At 38.8% G+C, this 17915-nt stretch overlaps 1 protein-coding gene across 15 annotated transcripts in view; it reads left to right on the top strand.

The window, feature by feature from the left end:
• The window catches only part of LOC144053481 (F-actin-monooxygenase mical2b-like), a 49471-nt gene that overhangs the window by 29813 nt on the left and 1743 nt on the right, over positions 1–17915 (top strand). Inside the window, exons 13-35 of one of the 15 annotated variants that reach the window (XM_077567966.1) lie at positions 447–646; positions 1414–1493; positions 1824–1892; positions 2019–2144; positions 3121–3294; positions 3440–3703; positions 4566–4700; positions 4784–5206; positions 5352–5453; positions 5584–5676; positions 6630–6816; positions 6918–6982; positions 8022–8103; positions 12481–12597; positions 13897–13947; positions 14244–14365; positions 14459–14626; positions 14701–14900; positions 15066–15400; positions 15949–16016; positions 16116–16205; positions 17393–17486; positions 17848–17915. The exon at positions 17848–17915 is cut by the window's right edge and continues 44 nt beyond it. In XM_077567966.1, the coding sequence (XP_077424092.1) occupies positions 447–646; positions 1414–1493; positions 1824–1892; positions 2019–2144; positions 3121–3294; positions 3440–3703; positions 4566–4700; positions 4784–5206; positions 5352–5453; positions 5584–5676; positions 6630–6816; positions 6918–6982; positions 8022–8103; positions 12481–12597; positions 13897–13947; positions 14244–14365; positions 14459–14626; positions 14701–14900; positions 15066–15400; positions 15949–16016; positions 16116–16205; positions 17393–17486; positions 17848–17915 (3313 nt within the window). Of the gene's footprint in view, positions 1–446; positions 647–1413; positions 1494–1796; positions 1895–2001; positions 2145–3120; positions 3295–3439; positions 3704–4565; positions 4701–4783; positions 5207–5351; positions 5454–5583; positions 5677–6185; positions 6306–6629; positions 6817–6917; positions 6983–8021; positions 8104–12480; positions 12598–13896; positions 13948–14243; positions 14366–14458; positions 14627–14700; positions 14901–15065; positions 15401–15948; positions 16017–16115; positions 16206–17392; positions 17487–17847 lie in introns of those variants that run through there. The other 14 variants (XM_077567965.1, XM_077567964.1, XM_077567967.1 and 11 more) reach the window with 14 other exon arrangements.

Here is a 17915-nt window from a genome sequence, read left to right as displayed (position 1 = left end):
CAAACAGAAATTAGTGTTATTTAAAACAACAACAAAAGCACAACATTTTACGTGTGCAAAAGTACTGGAGCAGCTCCACCGTAGCTGTCGTGTATGCAGCTGGATTTCCACTTACTGGTACACAAACACACATGATTCTCACTGTGGCCACATAGATTTCTGATTAATGTTGCAAAATGATATGTACAGTGTTTATTGTATTGGATTTGAAGCGTCTCTTAAATAGGGGGAAAAAAAGACACAAAACCTGTTCTGCCTACACATATGCTTCTTCTAATCACAATTCCAACAGCAGCTGACCTCATCATTAACATGGCAAAAAAGACAGGTTTCACTGGATCGTTTTGTGTGTGTGTATAAATACAACAACAATTAATGGTAAATGCCAGGTCTGAATTATGTTTTATTTCCATTAACATGTCTATGTGATTGTCTTTCTATCTCAGTGACTATGACTCCCTTCATGAGGATGAAGTGTCAGCAAACAATCAGTTGGCCTTTGATGTGGCTGAGCATCACCTTGGGATTCAGCCAGTGACAACTGGAGAGGAAATGGTTGAGGGGGCTGAACCGGACAAGCTGCTAATGGTGTTATACCTGTCCAAATTTTATGAAGCCTTCAGGAACTTGCCTGGAAACAGAAAAGGTTAGATTAAAAATATTCAGTTTACTTGTCATTTTCTCAGTTAATACTAAAAATGCTTCATTGAAGTTTTCGTTGCAAATGCATTTTCTTTTATAATGTAGAGAAAGAGGTTTTTGTTAGGATTAGATAAACTGTCTATAAATTAATTTTTGGTGCAAACATTTGTTGATCAGTGCCGGTTAAAGTTACCTTAGTTGTAGTTTATGAAGGACTCTTCAGTGACCCTTCCCTTGATTGCAACAGTGTGGCCAGTAAGCCTTGTTTCCACCGGTGGTATCTACTCTACTCTACTCTGCAAAAGCCCCCCGTCTCCACCAACAAATCAACTCCGAACAATTTCCAACTTACATCATTGTATTGTATTTTCAAATACTGAAGAAAAAAAAAGAAATGCAGAACACAAACATAAACATCTGACATGCAAGAAGCATGTAATAACTGATTTATTTGCATTTTTCTATGCTAAATTAAAAAATGTGGGACAGACCTCCTTTGTTGTCAACCGCCAGTTGTTCCCTTCTCTGTTCAAAACTTCCTATCAGTTTTGAAAGGTGTCACTTAAGGACATCAAAAGTGTTCCTCCATGTCGGGCGTGTGTCTGAGTGAGAGATGGGATTTTTTTTAATCCCATACTGCTGTTAATTAAAAATATTTCACATAACATGAACTTTAACTATTGCAGCTATAACATGAACCTGACTGGCTAAAAGAAATATCACAGGGTGATATATAACATGAACCTACTGTATTGTGCCTCTGTATTTCAGGAGCAAAAGAAAGAGATGAGAATAGTGAAAAACAATCAGCAAAAGGCAACCTATGCCAGCCCAGGAAGAGGATACCTAAGGTTGTGTAACACTTTTCTCAGTGAATGTTCTGACCTTTCATTCATGTAATTAATTTAAGTAATTTATGTACTGTATTTCTGTGAGGGTGAAAAGATTGATGCCGCTTCCCACCTCATCAGCTCTTTGCCCTTTCATTAATCAGAGCACCTTCATTGATATTCTGGCACTGAATGTTGGATTATATTCGCAAAAACCAGCACAATGAATATGCATATAATACAATTTCCATCTCTGATTGGGTGGATTATTGATGTCTACTGTCTTTAAAGTGCGAAATGATTTTTAGGTTTTATTTTTTTTAGAATGGAATCTTGTCCTTGCTCTCGCAGGATGACAAAAAAATGGACTACGATTCAGTTAATAAGCGGCGACGTAAGGGTAACAGCTACCTCACAGAGGTAGGTAGATTTTCATCACATTTAAGAGTGAAATGTGAATTATCATGCATTTCTATTTATCATTGATTCATAACTATTCTTCACACTATCTTGCTTATGTTCCTTGGGTCCTGCAACCGGCGTCAGTTATCCTGTCACAGTGTGCCCTCAGGAGGTGAGGACGGGAAACTGCGGGAGAACAAGGTCCGATCCATGGCAACACAGCTGCTGGCCAAATTTGAGGAGAACTCAGCAGAAAAAATGCATAGCAAGGTTGGATATGATTAAGTAGTAAATGCATCGACATTCGAGCCATTTTTTAACCCTTGAGTGCATTGAGTTTTTATGCATTGTCTTTTTTTTGGTCTTCATTTCTGAAAAATAACTGGAAAGAGAGAATTTATTTTGAGTATCTAAATAAGCGAACTAATTCTAGACAAAAATAATTGGTTCTTTGAATGGGTTGAGGCAGGGTGAAATATAGTGGTACCTCGACTTATGAGTCACAAGACTTGTAAAAAAAAATAAAAAATAATTCTTGATAATCAAAATTTAAGATACTTTAAATATTAGATTTCTAAATGGTGGCAGCAAACTTAACTAACTTCGCACTAAAGAACATGGCATATAGTAAACAATATTAAAATAATAATAATAATAAAAAGGCCAAATGCTTTTTTCCAAGTTGTCTATTACAGCTACCAATTAGTTTACTGTCAAACTAAAAAAATATAAATAAAATTTCATGTCCTGCATTTAAATAAACGAACCTTGCCTTGTATGAAAGTTCGCTAGCCTAATGCTAACACATTATGCAAAATAGCATAAACAGGCTAACAATATTGAGAACAATATACCGTTAAGCAACAGCTATTTGAACATAAATGGTGCAGCAACACACGTAAACAGACAATACAGTCTAAACAGTACTCTCAAACGTTCATTATTTATCCTCTGTCAAAAATTGCTGTTTATTATTGCACCTTACTGAGCCAATTGTGAAACTCTGTGTATGTGTGGATGTCTTTATTATACTGCACTTTCATTAATTTCAAAGGGGGAAAGATGATTTGTGATAAGAGTATGGTTCTAACCTTAAAATGTTGAATTCAGCTGCATGCAGTAAGTAAATACAACATTATTGATGTTAGTACTACAGCAAGAAATTATAAGATGAATAACATTAGTTTCCAGACATTAAATTTCCCTTTTTCCCCCCACTTCCTTTTCCTATTACTTCTATAATCAGCCTGAGGATGACCTTCCCAGCCTATCCTTTGCTTCACCTCTTTCACCTTCATCCACCCCACCTCCTCTCTCAAATGAGGAGGAGGAGGAGGAGGGTGAGAATCCCCGCTTTGCAAAGCCCACGGATGCTCCCCCTCCTCCTCCTTCTCTACGCTCCCCACAACCCAAATGGCAGGTATGCTCCACAAATTGTATCTCTTGCTGTTATTCATCATTCATTTATGGTTAATTTATTGTCAACTTGCTATTCTTACCACAAATGTAGTTATCACTCTATTTGTTTCCTGTGGTTCCCTGTTTATTTGTTTCCATATCCTCAGCCTTCCATCTACCTTCGTTTATTGGAAAATCCTACTGCTGTGGCTCCACAAAGCAGTGGTCTCATTTCCCCCACATCTTCTTACTCTATAAGCGGCAGACGCTCTCCTTCACCCTCACACTTCAATAGCCCATTGCGCTCACCAAGTCCTGAACTACACTACACAGATTGCACTTCTCCTGTTGCTAAATCCAGCCATTATTCAGCCTCTACTGTGTCGGACACTGAGCTCTCCTCACTAAGGTCAGAGGAGGAAATGCAACAGGTGAACACGTGTATATTTAATAAAAGGACTAACCTGCATTTACTAATAAGATACTACTAATAGTCGTTTGCTACGGAAGCATATTGCATTCACTTGGGGAAGAAAACCGTCCTGTTTTTCTGACAATTTTTTTTTAGGAGGGAGCTTTGTTTTTGGGTCTTTTGAGTATTTTTTTTGTACATGTTCTGTTTTTCTGAGTATTTTTTCTGTTTTACTAAATATTTTTTCTGTCATAAAAAATATTCCGAAAAACGGTTAAAAAAATATTCCGAAAAACGGTTAAAAAATTATTCCGAAAAACGGGGGGGGGCTGGGTACTGACAAAACAGACAACAAAATTATTAGTAGTAATTTTGTACTATTTTTTTTTTTTTTTTTTAACAACCTCTGCGCTCCAAGTAGCGGAAGCGGACACTTTCTCGCATAACTCCAACTGGCCTTAGTTAAGGTAATGCATGTAGTAACACACACAGTATTATTAATGTTTTAGTGTAAGCCTTACACTGTAAGGTATTCAGAAAAACAGAAAAAAAAATATTCCGAAAAACAAAATCATTTTTTTTTTATGAAACAGGGAAATTACTCAGAAAAACAGAAAAAAATATTCAGGGAAAACAGGGAACATATTTTTTTTGATGGAAAAAATACTCTGTAAAACAGAATTTTTTTTTTTAGAAAAACAATTAAAAAAACAAAAACAAAGCTCCCCCCAAAAAAATTTCAGAAAAACAGGAGTTTTTTTCAAGTGAATGCAATACGCTTCCGTCGTTTACTTATTAGTAGCAAATTTAACATTTTAAATCTCCTTAAATGTATTTCCATGCTCTGGGTAATTCCTGCTTCTTGTTGATCCACCCTGCAGAATAAATCTGAGAGGTTGTCTACTCGACAGTTTGCACAAAAGACTATAAAGGAAAGAGCTGTCCTCCTTTCGACTTTGTTTACTGGCTCCAACAAACCTACTCCCGCTCATTTTTCCTCCCTTCCTCAAGGACAGGTTCTGCTCATTGTTGAGTTTGTAGATGTTCATTTCTTGTTGTCCTTTTTCTGCTTCATCTTTAACTTCTGACTCTTCCCTAGGTTGAACTATCTACCTCTATCCCTCCTACTCCCCCATCTAAAAGCACCAAAATCTACCCTGTGGTCCACCCTGTTCCTGACCCCACTGCCCAGGCTGGCTTCTTTAACCCACTTCACAACAAGCACAAGAATGAATCGCCCTCTCCCTCCATTCATACTGATTCTGAAGGTTTACAGCAAACCTGTCATGTGGAGTCCTTGTGTAATGACAGCAAAGTCCCCACTGAAATATCTGGTTCTTATGCAAGCCAGGATGCCGCATCTCCTCTCCTTAAAATTAGCTTTTCTTCCGGTCCAGATTTTGCACCATTAAAGGAACATACAGGGACAGAATACAGGCCTCAGGGCAGTCTTGAAACTCAACAAATCCACAAAACTTCTCATGCAGCATCAAAGAGCCACAAAGATGGTTTAGATGCTAAGGTAACAGATGTCTGCCATTAGCCTGACATAACGGCAGCATGCATGGCATGGACCAACTTTGTGCATGCTCAGATTGCAATTATGAAACTACGGATCAATAAAGACATTTTTAATAGGTTGCTCTTCCCTTTGCCTTATGTCTTAGTCCAGTGGAAGTTATGGTCCTCAAGACCCTGAAGGAATCGTTCGAAAATCAGTCATTCGCTCTGAGAGTTGTCCAACTGGAGCGCCAAACTACAGTAAAGAGGTACCAGTTAATAACCCAGCCTAAATCCAGGTTTGGTAAGGGAAAGGACATCTATTCTCTTTCTGACTTTGTTTTGTGAATTTTCTGCTCCCGTCTGCTGTCCTTTCATGTTTGTTGGTGTCAATATTAGCGTACAGTTGGAAAGGTGTCATCAACCATAGATGCTAAAGCCCAAATACTAGCCATCCTCTATGAGACAGATCACAGGCCCAGTGCTGCTACGGTAAGATGTGTGTTTTGGTATTGCAGGGAGAAATCTAACCGTCAAATTCATGGCCTTTTCTGCACTTTTGTTGGAAAAGCTAGTACATTTCCATAATGCAAAATATATGGAGCATTCCTGCATTGTGCATGCTATTGCATATAACTATAAGATCAGTGCCTTGAACAAAACCTACCTCGATGAAAGTCTCTTCTAATCACTGCTTCACTGTATGCTCACTTAACATGGCTGATTGTGTCTTGGTTATGCACTTGGGCTTGATGAAACATTCCCAACACTCCTCACATAGAATGACAGTTGGATGCATCGTGATACACAATATTATGTTGAAACAATAATAAAGACAAAAACAGAAGAGCAGAAATGACACTTAGTAGTGCACTGGCCTTAAGATGAGGCCGAACGATGACTCATTTGATTAACACTAGACATCTCAGAGTTTGCAGAGGTATATCACTGCACTGTATCTTACTGACAGAAGAAACTAATATTTTGCTTGCCTCACTTAGGAGCTTGAGAGGATCAAAATATAAGATGCAGGGCAAGTCTGCACCACAGCAATAATACAAGTTGTGCAATGAATAAGACATCATAATGTAAGGACATAATGTTGTGGCAGGTTGGTGTATGTAAGTACATGCAATCAGAATTTTGAAGAATGTTGCCTGCTGGGGTCCCAGTCTGTGGTGTTCATTCAATTCCCTCCTTCCCTCCCTCCTTCGTCCCCTTCTTTCTTCCTTCACCCCCTTCTTTCCCTCCTTCATCCCCTTCTTTCCTTCCTAATCCATCTTTTAACTAATGCCATTCATTTCACAAGTATTGCAATTTAGTCCAACTCGAATGCTGTGTTAAATTTTTGGAATATTATTTTCAGGTGATTGTTGGAATAACAGAAAAGTCATGTCAAGATAGTCACACTAACCTTGTCCGTCTACGTCTGATCCTTTTCTTAGTGTGTAGGACGTAAGAAATTCCACTGTGGACTTGGGGGCAGTGATATCTGCCACTTCTGCTCTAAGCGGGTATACGTAATGGAGAGACTGAGCGCTGAAGGCTACTTCTTCCACCGAGAGTGTTTCCGCTGTGACGTCTGTAAATGCACCCTCAGACTGGGCAGCCACACCTTCAACTCATATGAGGGTATGCTTGAGTTGAGTCACTGTCAAGATGTACCATTTAATCTTGAAATTATTGCCTGTTTAGTGAACTACTTTTATTTGTCAATGTTTGTATTCTTCCAGCAAAGTTCTACTGTAAGATGCATTATGCCCAATACCAATCCAGTACGCACTTCAGGAAAAGAAAGGTAAATACTATTGTAACATCAAACATTCACAATATTTTTAAGAAATTAGACCATTTACCACTAAGGGCCCTTTTGTCGTGCCTAACACAAGTTTGGCACAAAGCGCTGCCTAACTGTGTGCATGGGTAGAGTTTTCTTTCTTGTGGCATTCTTGCAGACGCTCACAGTTAAAAGCGGGCGTTTGCACCATTGTGAGCGTGAACAGCCGACTTGCTTCCTGGCCAATGGAAGTGGCTCCTCTCATTCCCTTTTAAATTTTTTAGCAGGAAAAGCGCACGGTCAGCATGGTGAGAGCAGAAACTGACTCACCCTAGTCCATGTAGGAGATTGACGCACATAATGTATGTTTATAAGGAATTGCAAGATCTCCATTTGCAATCATAGATCACCGCTGTGAAGTGGTAACTTGGAGGCCGTCTTCCACCCTGATCGTGCTTGTCCATGTATCACCCAACCCCCACATACTGTAGATGTGTAGTGTTCCTAAAGAAACAACATGAGATCGGGAGATGCTCTCGTCATTCACCGGACTCATTCAAGAGTTTTGATCGTCCCTTTAGGAACGCTACGGAGGCTTACTTTGCTTTCTTTCTTGAGTTTCACATTGCTCGGCAGAGAGCCAGCCGCCATTCTACGTCACTACGCACCGAATGCGTTGCGACGTAAATAAAAATGGCGCCGTGCGTCCAGATAAAGTTTCTATAAAATGTTTTAAACTCAAAATGTTTTTTTGAAAAATGAATCTCATTGGTATGTTGGTAACAACCAAATAAATAATATAGAGCAAACCTGCCATGACAGTCGGGTTTCCTTTTAATGACCACCATACACCCCAATCAAGGTTCATATGACCTATGCAAGATATTTTTTTTAGTTTGCTGCACCACAGATTTCTGTCAATTCTTCAAATTGTTATGAGCACAAATGAGTGACACCACGTAGAGATGAGGGGCAATTTGAGCAACTCACAAAGTTCTGAATACACTAACATCGTTATTGTCCTGCATATGTAATGCGGTTTGTCATTTGATTTGTGCAGGATGACCACAACCGTGTCACAGCCATGGTGCTAGACAAAGAGAGAAACCCAGTGACAAGCGGCATCCAGGCGCACCCTCCAGGTACCCTGGTTTCCTTGCTTAGGCGAGGCCTAAGTTGGCCGAGGCATGCCAGCCGGGCTGTGTGTGTGATTCCTGGACGTCTTTTGGGCAGTGTGCGTGAGTCTTTGACAGCTGTGGGCACCCATGTCAGAAGCTACTCACATGACTATGTGTTCCTATATGAGTTGCTGAGCATGGGCTGTTCGCTGCTTTGCGCAATGCACGAGCTGCTTGGACAGATCAGCCAAGAGCCTCAGCTAGCTCGGCAGCAGCTCATCGGCCTCTAGGCTCCCATTCCGAGCTGAGGAAATAGTCAAGGGCTCTGTTTCACATATGAGGCAGAGTGAGCTCTATTTGGGGTTTTCTAGTGTTATCTTTAACATTTTATTCCAAGTGCCCTATTGGATATATTATTGAAGGCCAAGGTGATTTTAATAGGCAAAGTACACCTCACCAATATTTAGTTGTATGCAACTTGATGCCTTTTTAAGCCTACTATGAAGAAGCACATTGCGCTGTATGGATGTTGTAAAGAGCTGAACGCATGTGTGACGCAAATTTGCTCATTCAAGGCTGCTTCCACTAAAAACATCACAATACAAGTGTGAATGATTTCCTACCCCTGTTGATAATGAATCACAATTGAGCACAATGTGCAGCTAAGTAGAGATATCTAAAAAGTCTAACTTTTGTTAATGCAGCATTGAATTGCAAGTTGCAGAGGTGGGCATTCCATAAATATTGACAGAAGGTTTGTCAATGACACACGTCCGTTTTGTTGACATTTAACGAATGACGGGAAACTTAGAATAATTGACAGACTAAGCATTGATGGAAGTGGGTTTTCGTACATCATGTGATCATCAATAACTGGGTCAGTACCAACGGACATTCTCAGTCCGTTAATGACGGACGCCTGTTTTGCTGACGAATGACAGAAACTCCGACGGACACTGATGAGTACTTCCATTTCTTTCCTGGGACTGCGGCAAAGCAGCTCCTTTTTTCCCGCAGTAAACAAGTAAATATACACTTACAAGGTTTGCTACCTTCCTCGCACACCATTCCCAAGCTTTCTCTCCTTTGGCTATGTCCCAATAATGATAACTAGCTTGATAGCTTGTAGCGCTCGGGTGACGACAGACTGTGATAATGTTTTACTCCTTTTGTAAATTCCTCGTTCTTGCTACATTTATGCAAGCATTAATTTAGTGCTCAGTCCGTTTGTTTGAAAAGAACATAGCAAACAATGTCAAGTGGAAAATATTGGTGTCAAAATGTAATTTGGCATGACGGAAGTGTGGTTAAAATAACATTGACGGACTGACGATTTACAGACTGTGCCCATGAAATTTACTGTCGGTCATAAAATTGCAGCTGTAATTAAGCAATGAAGGAATCCCGGTTAAAATAACATTAACAGATTGACCGATTGATGATTACAGTTTGGTTCGGCTTGAAATATTGACGGATTGACGATGACGGTAGGATGTCTCGACCGTTGATCGCTGAATGACGAACGCTCAAAATTCATTGACGTGCCCACCTCTGGCAACTTGCAAGTAACCTGAAACGAGCTCCTGAATCTAACTTTCAGAATGCGTCGGATGCTTTTGAATGAATTATAAGAATTGAATACACAGGAATGCCACTTGCCATGTTGCCTGCTGCGCTATGACTGCAATGGAAGAGACAAAACCATGTTTTGTTTTGCTTAATAGTTTAATTTGTGACTGTTTTGTTGTTTGACTTCACTTTTTCTCTTTGGTTTAAAATCAGTGTACTCTTACAAAATGAAAATCGGCAACATTTGCACTGGGACACCGTTGATAAAAATCTAGAAAATGTGTGAAACAAACCGGTATGTATTTATTGTCAAGCTTTTTTTTTTTTTTAAATTCTAAAGCACTTTGTTTTTTATTATTTTGCTAAAGGTCAACAAAAATGTTTTTTAACTCCTAATATATATTATTATTTTTGCTTGAAACGAGACCAAAGAATTCAAATTTTGACTGATAAAATTTTTCTGGTTCGAGTTTGTCAAAATCCAATTCTTTTTTTCAGCTCCTTTTCTGCACTTAAATCTGTTCTGTCCCACTCTTCTAAGATTGTTTATCTTGTTTTTCCTCACTTCATTCACTTCATTATGTTCAGCCTTTTTAACATTTGCAAAGCACAACCTCCGATTGATGCAAGAACGGTGACAATTGGCCATTGTCTGTAAATAATGTCTTAATACATTAGAGGTCATGAATGCAATGCACATGTGCACAATGCACATACTGCTAAATTTCTTCCTACTTTCCCAGTGTTATAATTGTGGGACGCACAGATGAAACTTTTTATTGGACATATCCATATAATAGTCACTGTTTGTGCTCCATGGCAGTCATAACATCAATGTGACCTTACTAACCCTTGTGCTTAGCAGTTGCTCACCAATACCAACACGCTTTCTGCTTGCCTCAGTTGATGCATCGTCAACCATCCTTCTCTTCAGGCTAGTTTGACTGTAATGTGTCTGTCCACATCTGTGTGTGGTTCCCTCTGTTACAGAAGAGGACCTCCCCCCTTCAGAACCCCTCTCCAGATCTCTCTCATGTACCTGCTAGAATTTGTCTGAGATAAGCTGCCCAATAGTTGCTTTTCCCCCCCACAGCGTTAGGTGTTCAACACGATGCAATGAATATACAAAATGAACACACGTTTTTTTTACTCGTGATCACTACCGGTAAATTAAAATTGTGTTGTTTTTTTGTGTGTTTTTAATTTCACCCATAACCATAGACTTAGTTGCAAAATAAACATTACTTGCGAAATTTTTTTTTTAAATTACAATAGACAACTTGTTTCATTCACAAAGTTTAGTCTTTTGAGGAATAATGAGCAAACTCAAACTGTTGTAATTAAAGCAACAAGTATTTATTTTAGGGTATGCCGTACAGTCAACTTGTCAACTTCCAATTGTTTTATATTTATCCCTTAGCATGCTTACCGGTACGCTATTTTTCAGTTGAGTTTGAAAGGTCTAGGTTTTCAAATTGTCTGCATTTATTTATTTAGTTTTATATTCAAGAAAAACTTGATCATTTAACAAGTTGTGTTCATTTTCTATATCCAATGAGTATTAATTGTCAGCGCTGCTGTAAGTATAGGGCTCGATGCAGACTACTAGCCTTTTTATTTCATTTCCTTATTCACAATCACTGTAAAGAATGCATAATCTATTATATTTATGCAATGTAAATATAACTACAAATAAATACGATTGGTAACAATTGTTTTGTGCTTTTTTTTTGATAGCGCGATTGCATTACATAACTTAAAATTGGAGTAGTGACCTATTTTTGTCCTTTCCATACCTGTTAACTGCATTATTCACACCCATCTGTCAAGAATATCCTCTGTCTACCTTTGTGCTTAGTTGACCTAACATCACCTATTTGTCATAGTTGTTTGTCAGTCCGAGTCTACCACACATTGGGAACTGAAAGGACAGAAAGAGAAGAGCTCAGTACAGTCAAAGGCCATTAATTCGACTGTAGTATACCCAATTGAGTTTGATAACTGAGCAAAGCTGAAGTGAATCGCGTCTCCTATCAACTTCTACTGGACTATGTTTCTGGACTTTCTCAAGTCTTTTCCTTTGGGTGGTGATGCTGTTTCACATGTTCAACACTTCACACGTGACTCTTATTAACCACTTCTTACAAACCTGTAGCCAATCTAAGTGGGAACATCAATCTATAAAAGTAAGTCAACTCCACTACAAAATTATTGGGCCTTGTTTTTGTGTGTTTGTTTTTTTGCTGTAGACTGAAAACATTTGAGTTTGAAAACCTCTGAAACATTATATTATTATACAAGTTGTGTATCAAATACAGCTATAAAATGCCTTTAAAAAAAGTTAGTTTAAAAGTTTAACATTTTTTCTCCCCTTGTTTCATTCATATTGTCATGTCAAACTCAAATTTAGTCTACTAAAGGAATTGGCCCCAATGTTTCAATATTTTGTTTTTATTCCTTTTTTTTTTTTCAATGATTAAGTCGAACCATCTTTGGGAAAATACTATATAACGTTGACATCCTTTAATGTCAGTATGGATAGTATGTTCATGTTGTATTATAACTTTAGTGTGACGTGGTAGTATCAGTAGTTGGCAAAGCGTTTTAGCCAACATTAGACTAGAAACTGAATTTTTATTTACTTTTCCCCTTGCATTATAAGGCTATGTACTTGTTGTCAATCTTAAAATTGAAACATTAAATGGGTATTCGTTTTTTCATTGAGACTGTGCACTCTACAGTGTACTGCTTAGTTCATCCTTACTGTACTTTGGACTTTAATGACAGTTTACCCAATTAGTGTTGTTGTTTTTGTTATTATTAATTTTCCAGGCAGTTCATCTAACATGCATGCAGATAGATGTTTGACAGATGATCCTGGGGAGACAGACGTGGCTGTGGAAACCCTCAATGTGCCCACCACAGAAAAGTCTGCAGAGGTTGCTGAAGGTCAGGATGGTTTTCAGTCCAAGATTTAGATCACATATACAGTACTGTATTGAGACTCAGTTTCAATACCATGAACGTTGCCGCAATTTTAATGAGATCTAAAACTGTATGAACTTATGAACACTGTCTTCACCGGGATAATAGTCAGTTGTGCCTGCTACCACCTAAGAGGTGTTACATTTCCTTCTTTTGTGTTTGTATAAAGCCTCGAGATCTCAATATGGCTAACAATCTCTTTTTTTTTTGCCCCCAACTATGGTGAAGTTATGACATTTTACTCAAATTTAATGTCACTGAAAAGATGGTATTATTGAGCACAGCCTATTGTTTGTTTGTTTCCCTTGGTATGATTTTTCCACATTCCGTGGTCGTCTGCAACCATGCATTTCTACTTGAGCAATATGTTTTACTTATAGTTTGCTATAGTGCAGAACAGTATTGCATCCTACTCAGTAGTTATGCCTAATTTGATACAACTACGCTGAATCTAATTAGATCAAGTGGTGATAATGTTAATGTGTAAATACAGTTTATCCTTCATTTATTTTCTCCCAATATTCCCGTTTTGAATTATGCTTGCCTTAGTTATGGATGTCACTGCTGTGCTGTAGCTAGCTTGCTGTTAATTACTTCAAGCAATCATCTCTGGTAACTCCTATCGAAAGGCCTCTCTGACAATGCTTTTTCAAATCTGTCTGTGTTTTAAGCATTTTTTATTTTATTTTATTAATGTTAAACTGATCCAACAGTTCTTTGCTCTTTCATCTATAACCGCTTCAAATAACAAACTGTATGCAGGAATGGAAAAAAAAAATGCTGAATTGTCATGACTGCATTATTGTTAATATTTATATTATGTGTTCTCTAAACGCTTTGTGACAGCTGCGGCTGTTAGAAGGCGCTATGGGGTAGATGCCACGGACTTTTGACTTCCGGGTTTCACACATCGGTGTCGTTTCCGGCCACTGATAGTCGCGTTCCAGCACTCGCACCCCCACCCCTGTGCCCCCTAACCACGCGCTCCTGCCAATGGCGTTTCAACTCTCTGAAATGCTTCGGACAATTGAGACAGACACACTACACACTTAGACCCATCGACGGGAACGTGCAACTGAGGGGCACAAAGGCGGAAGTGCAAGAACTCGGACGCGGCCCACACGTCGCTAACAGGAAACGGAAACAAAGCTGATGTGTGAAAACCAGGAAGTCGGAAGTCCCGCCTCCTCCGTGGCATATACCCCATATAAATAAAGATGACTTGACTTTTTGTCTTTTGATTGTTTCCCCAAATTTATGCAGGTCACTGTAAGACCAAACACAGTAATCGTTGGAAACAAAGAATCAGAGCAAGTGAGTAATCTTCGCCATAGCTTAACTTTTCTCTTTTAAATGCATCGTCATGTGACTTGAACATTGTTTGAAGTGTATAAGGTTAAGCAATGGCAAATTAAAATGGAAAATAACAAGGAAAAAAAAACTAAACTAATTGAATCTCATCAACAAATGTCCCAATATTTGGAAAAACATTTTTGGGTTAATGGCTTGATCTAACCAGAGAACTGTATCCCCATACTGGCCAAACACTAATTTGATACTGATAATTGTTCGTAAACATTATTTTCTCATGATTTTCTCATCCCTCCCAGCATTCCCATTGATATTTGTCAAAAACTTCCAACGAGGCTGGCCACGGGACAAAGAAGGACCAGAGACTGTTCCTGAAGCAGACTCTGACTTTGAGGAGATTGAGTCGGCTGAAAAACAAACGGTACGTTCAGTGTTTTTTTTTTTTTTCCCCTCTATGTTGCCAACTGTTACATATTTTATGACTAAATAATAGTAATTGGTTTTCTTTACTCAGACCCATGAAGGCGAGTCATCTGGTGATCCCAAACATCTCTCGACCAGCCCAAAGAAACGCTTGATTTTATCTATTAATGAGAAAGAGAGACTCTTGAGCGGGGACATGCGGGGCACTCCAGAAGAAACTTCAATTACTACAGCCACCAAGACCACAAAGCAACACCAGGTAGAGACATCACTACCTCTCTCTTTGTATAATGTGAGAATAAATTTCACCTCATAATGACCTGTGTTACCCAGTCCCCTCTGATGTTTTATCAGGTCCAAGCAGAGACAGAAGCAGATAAGCCTCAGGCAGACTCCGGCCAGCATCGAAGAGCAACCGAAAGCCAATTTGCCTCTGCCTCTTCCCTCTCAGCATTCCAGCTTATTGCCAACGCCTTCAGGAGGAGATTTAGTGTAACCAATTCCTCCAGCAGCTCCAACACAGCCCCCACAATGTTTGTAAAGACATAATTATGTGCTGCTCTTGTTATACAGATTGTACTGGAAACCTTATCAAGTGTTTCCTTCAAATGTTTGATGATGTCATTATCTATTTCTGTGATGAACAGCAGATAAGTATGTTTCACGCTGCATTTTAGTTTATCGTTCCATTTCACCAGGAGGTCCAGACATGACGGCCAACGCAGACGCAGGCCTATGTCGGAGGGAGAGTTAAATTTTACCTCTGCTGAACCAGAGTCATCCAATGAGAAGAAGGCTAGGAACCATGAAGCCGGGCCGGACCTGCCGTCTATGCTGCAGCAAGTCTCCCTGAAGGGCCGCAGAGACTCTGGAAGGGTCTTCACTGATGACGCGCCATCATCACTGTCCAACAGGAAGGTTACCCTTTTCTCCTCCCTGAGGCTCAGGAAGAGGGAGCCATCAGAGAGTGACGGGAAGGACCAGGAGCTCCAAAAGGAAATCAGGATGATCCTTGCCAACCTGAGGAACAATGGTTAGTGTTGTGATTTATCAAACATGAGATAATTAACAATTATGTGATGGGCTCTGGCAAAAGAGTCCTCATGGGTGGGGAAAAAAAATCAAAATTTAGATATTCATGAATTCTAATTCTACAAAATTATTTCCTATTTAAATAATATTTAATACATGGAAGTACCAACAGTTTCAGTGTTCCCAGGATGAAATCCTTAGTTTTGAGGAAAACGTGTTTAAAGTTTTGTCCAGAGCTCGGCCCGTCATTGACGTAGGCCCACTTTTTGGTGAGTGCCTCCACATTTTCGGCAAGTGCTTTATGACATGAAGCCTAAAAAATTACACAGACTGAGGCTACTAAGCACTGACTGAAGCAGGTTTACATCCGTCGATCCGGGTCAGTACAGACGGTCCTCGTCAGTCCATGTATTTTTACGAGGCTTCATGTGTTAAAGCACTCCCCGAAAATGCAGAAGGTGACAAAGAGAAGACTCTTACATTCATTGTTTCTTTCATGCCTAAGTGTTAGTTTCTTAGCAACGTGTAAAGTAAATGTTTTTTGTCTAGCTGCGAGTCAACAGAGTCTGGAGGAGCCCTGTTCAACTGATGATGAATGTGAATCAACTAATTTGAGGGTTTGTACACTTTTATGTCGATTCTGTACCGTGCACGTGTGTGTGTTAGCGTTTCAATGTGTGTACGTGTTATTCCGTGTCGAATGCTTGTGGTCACAGGTGTCCTCAGAAAGACAACTGAAGAAGCAAGAAAAGACAGCGGCCCTGCAGGCCAAACGAGAACAGTTAAAGAGGTTGCATAGAGCTCAGGTACTATTGTTTTTTACTTGTGCTTCTAGTACCTACTTCTCTTTAGCAGCTGTAGAATGTCTGTTATTATTATTATTATTATTATTATTATTATTCCCCCCCCCTATTTTTTTGTGCAATTCTGAGTTTTAATCAGCACACTTTTTATCTGAATTAGTGCTGTCAAAGTTAAAGCGTTAACTCATTGATTAATCACAAAAAATATCGCATTAATCATGTATTCACATAGATTAAGCACACAATTAGTTTTGAGCGCAGATGATCCTTTAGCTTGACAACAGATGGTTATGTTAAATGTAGCACAGCTTGTTTGAGCAATAAACATAACTACATGCATTAAAGTAAAGCATTTAACTCATTCACTGCCAGCCATTTTCACTGAAGCAACCCCCTTCGCTCCCGGCTGTTTTACTGGATTTTGAATGATTTTGCAAGGCCTACAGCATTTTGTGTTCTATTGCTATAAAAACATGGAACCTACTAAAAAAAAGATTGGAGTCTCTTTTTTTCATCAGGGAAAAAAAAATCTTTATTTCTTATATATATATATATATATATATATATATATATTGTAGTAGTAGTAGTAAAGTATATGTCTATAAATGATATAATTGCAGCAATTACCATTAGAATATAGCTAAGTTTCATCATTATTCACAAATTTAGAATTGTGAATAAATGAGCTTTTTTTTTTGCAACATGGTTGATCTCTTTTGCGCTGCTCCCACCTGCTGGCCGTTTGTGTAATAACTATAATTTCTTCAACCGTTCTTTGCAGTTGAGAGGCTGCGTCAAAGCTTTCTGTGTGTCTGTATTCTGTGTCTTTGGGACACTTAAAACATTTAAAGTACAATGTATTTATACATTTTTAGGAGCAAATGAGTTAATAAATGTTTGCGTATGACTTTCAGAGTATTTTTTCATGTCAACATATTGGGGTCCTTTTTTTCATTTAAAATTATGCAAGTAATTAACTAACCCTTAGAAAAAGAGGAAGATGGGTGTGCAGTTGATCAAAATGTTGAAGACGTCCTCATAACAAAAAAATGTTGATTATAAAAGCCTTTTGAATTAAGTGTTAATCATGATTAATCAAAATTCTAAAATGTGATTAATCTGATTTAACAAAAAATAATAATCGCTTGACAGTTCTAGTCTGAATGCAATGTGTGTGGTGACTCATTTAGGTGATTCAGCGACAACTAGAGGAGGTTGGAGAGAAACAAAGAGACCTGGAGGAGAGAGGAGTGGCTATAGAAAAGGTTTTAAGAGGAGAAACAGGTACTAAACTAGATGCACATACAGTAAGGACCTGAAAAAAAAGGTAGATCGTCCTGTGAAAAACACTTGTGCTCCACTGTACAGTGTGTCTTTGACAATGAGTAGAACATTTGATCTCACTGTGGGTGTGTTTGTATCAGTATATGGTTGAGATTTGGTTATAATAGAAAGTTATGAAATGACTACAGTAGAAATATTTAATCTGACTTTCTCTCAGCCCTCTCAGTTTTCTAAAATATGTTGTCTGAGCTTCCCGTTTCATCTGCAATCGCCTTGTTTACCTTCTTTTAATCCCCTTGTAACTGCCGCACTGTCAATACCTACAGTGTTTTAACCTTTGCTTTTGTCTCCTCACTCCAAGGAGCTGACAGTCAGACAAATGATGGCGAACATGCCCAACTATATCAATCCTGGTTTGAACTAGTTTTG

The sequence above is a fragment of the Vanacampus margaritifer genome, chromosome 6, assembly GCF_051991255.1.
Source record: "Vanacampus margaritifer isolate UIUO_Vmar chromosome 6, RoL_Vmar_1.0, whole genome shotgun sequence".
NCBI classification, from domain to species: Eukaryota; Metazoa; Chordata; class Actinopteri; order Syngnathiformes; family Syngnathidae; genus Vanacampus; species Vanacampus margaritifer.
The sequence above is the reverse complement of the archived record's forward strand: the minus strand, read 5'-3'. Positions and strand labels throughout refer to the sequence as shown.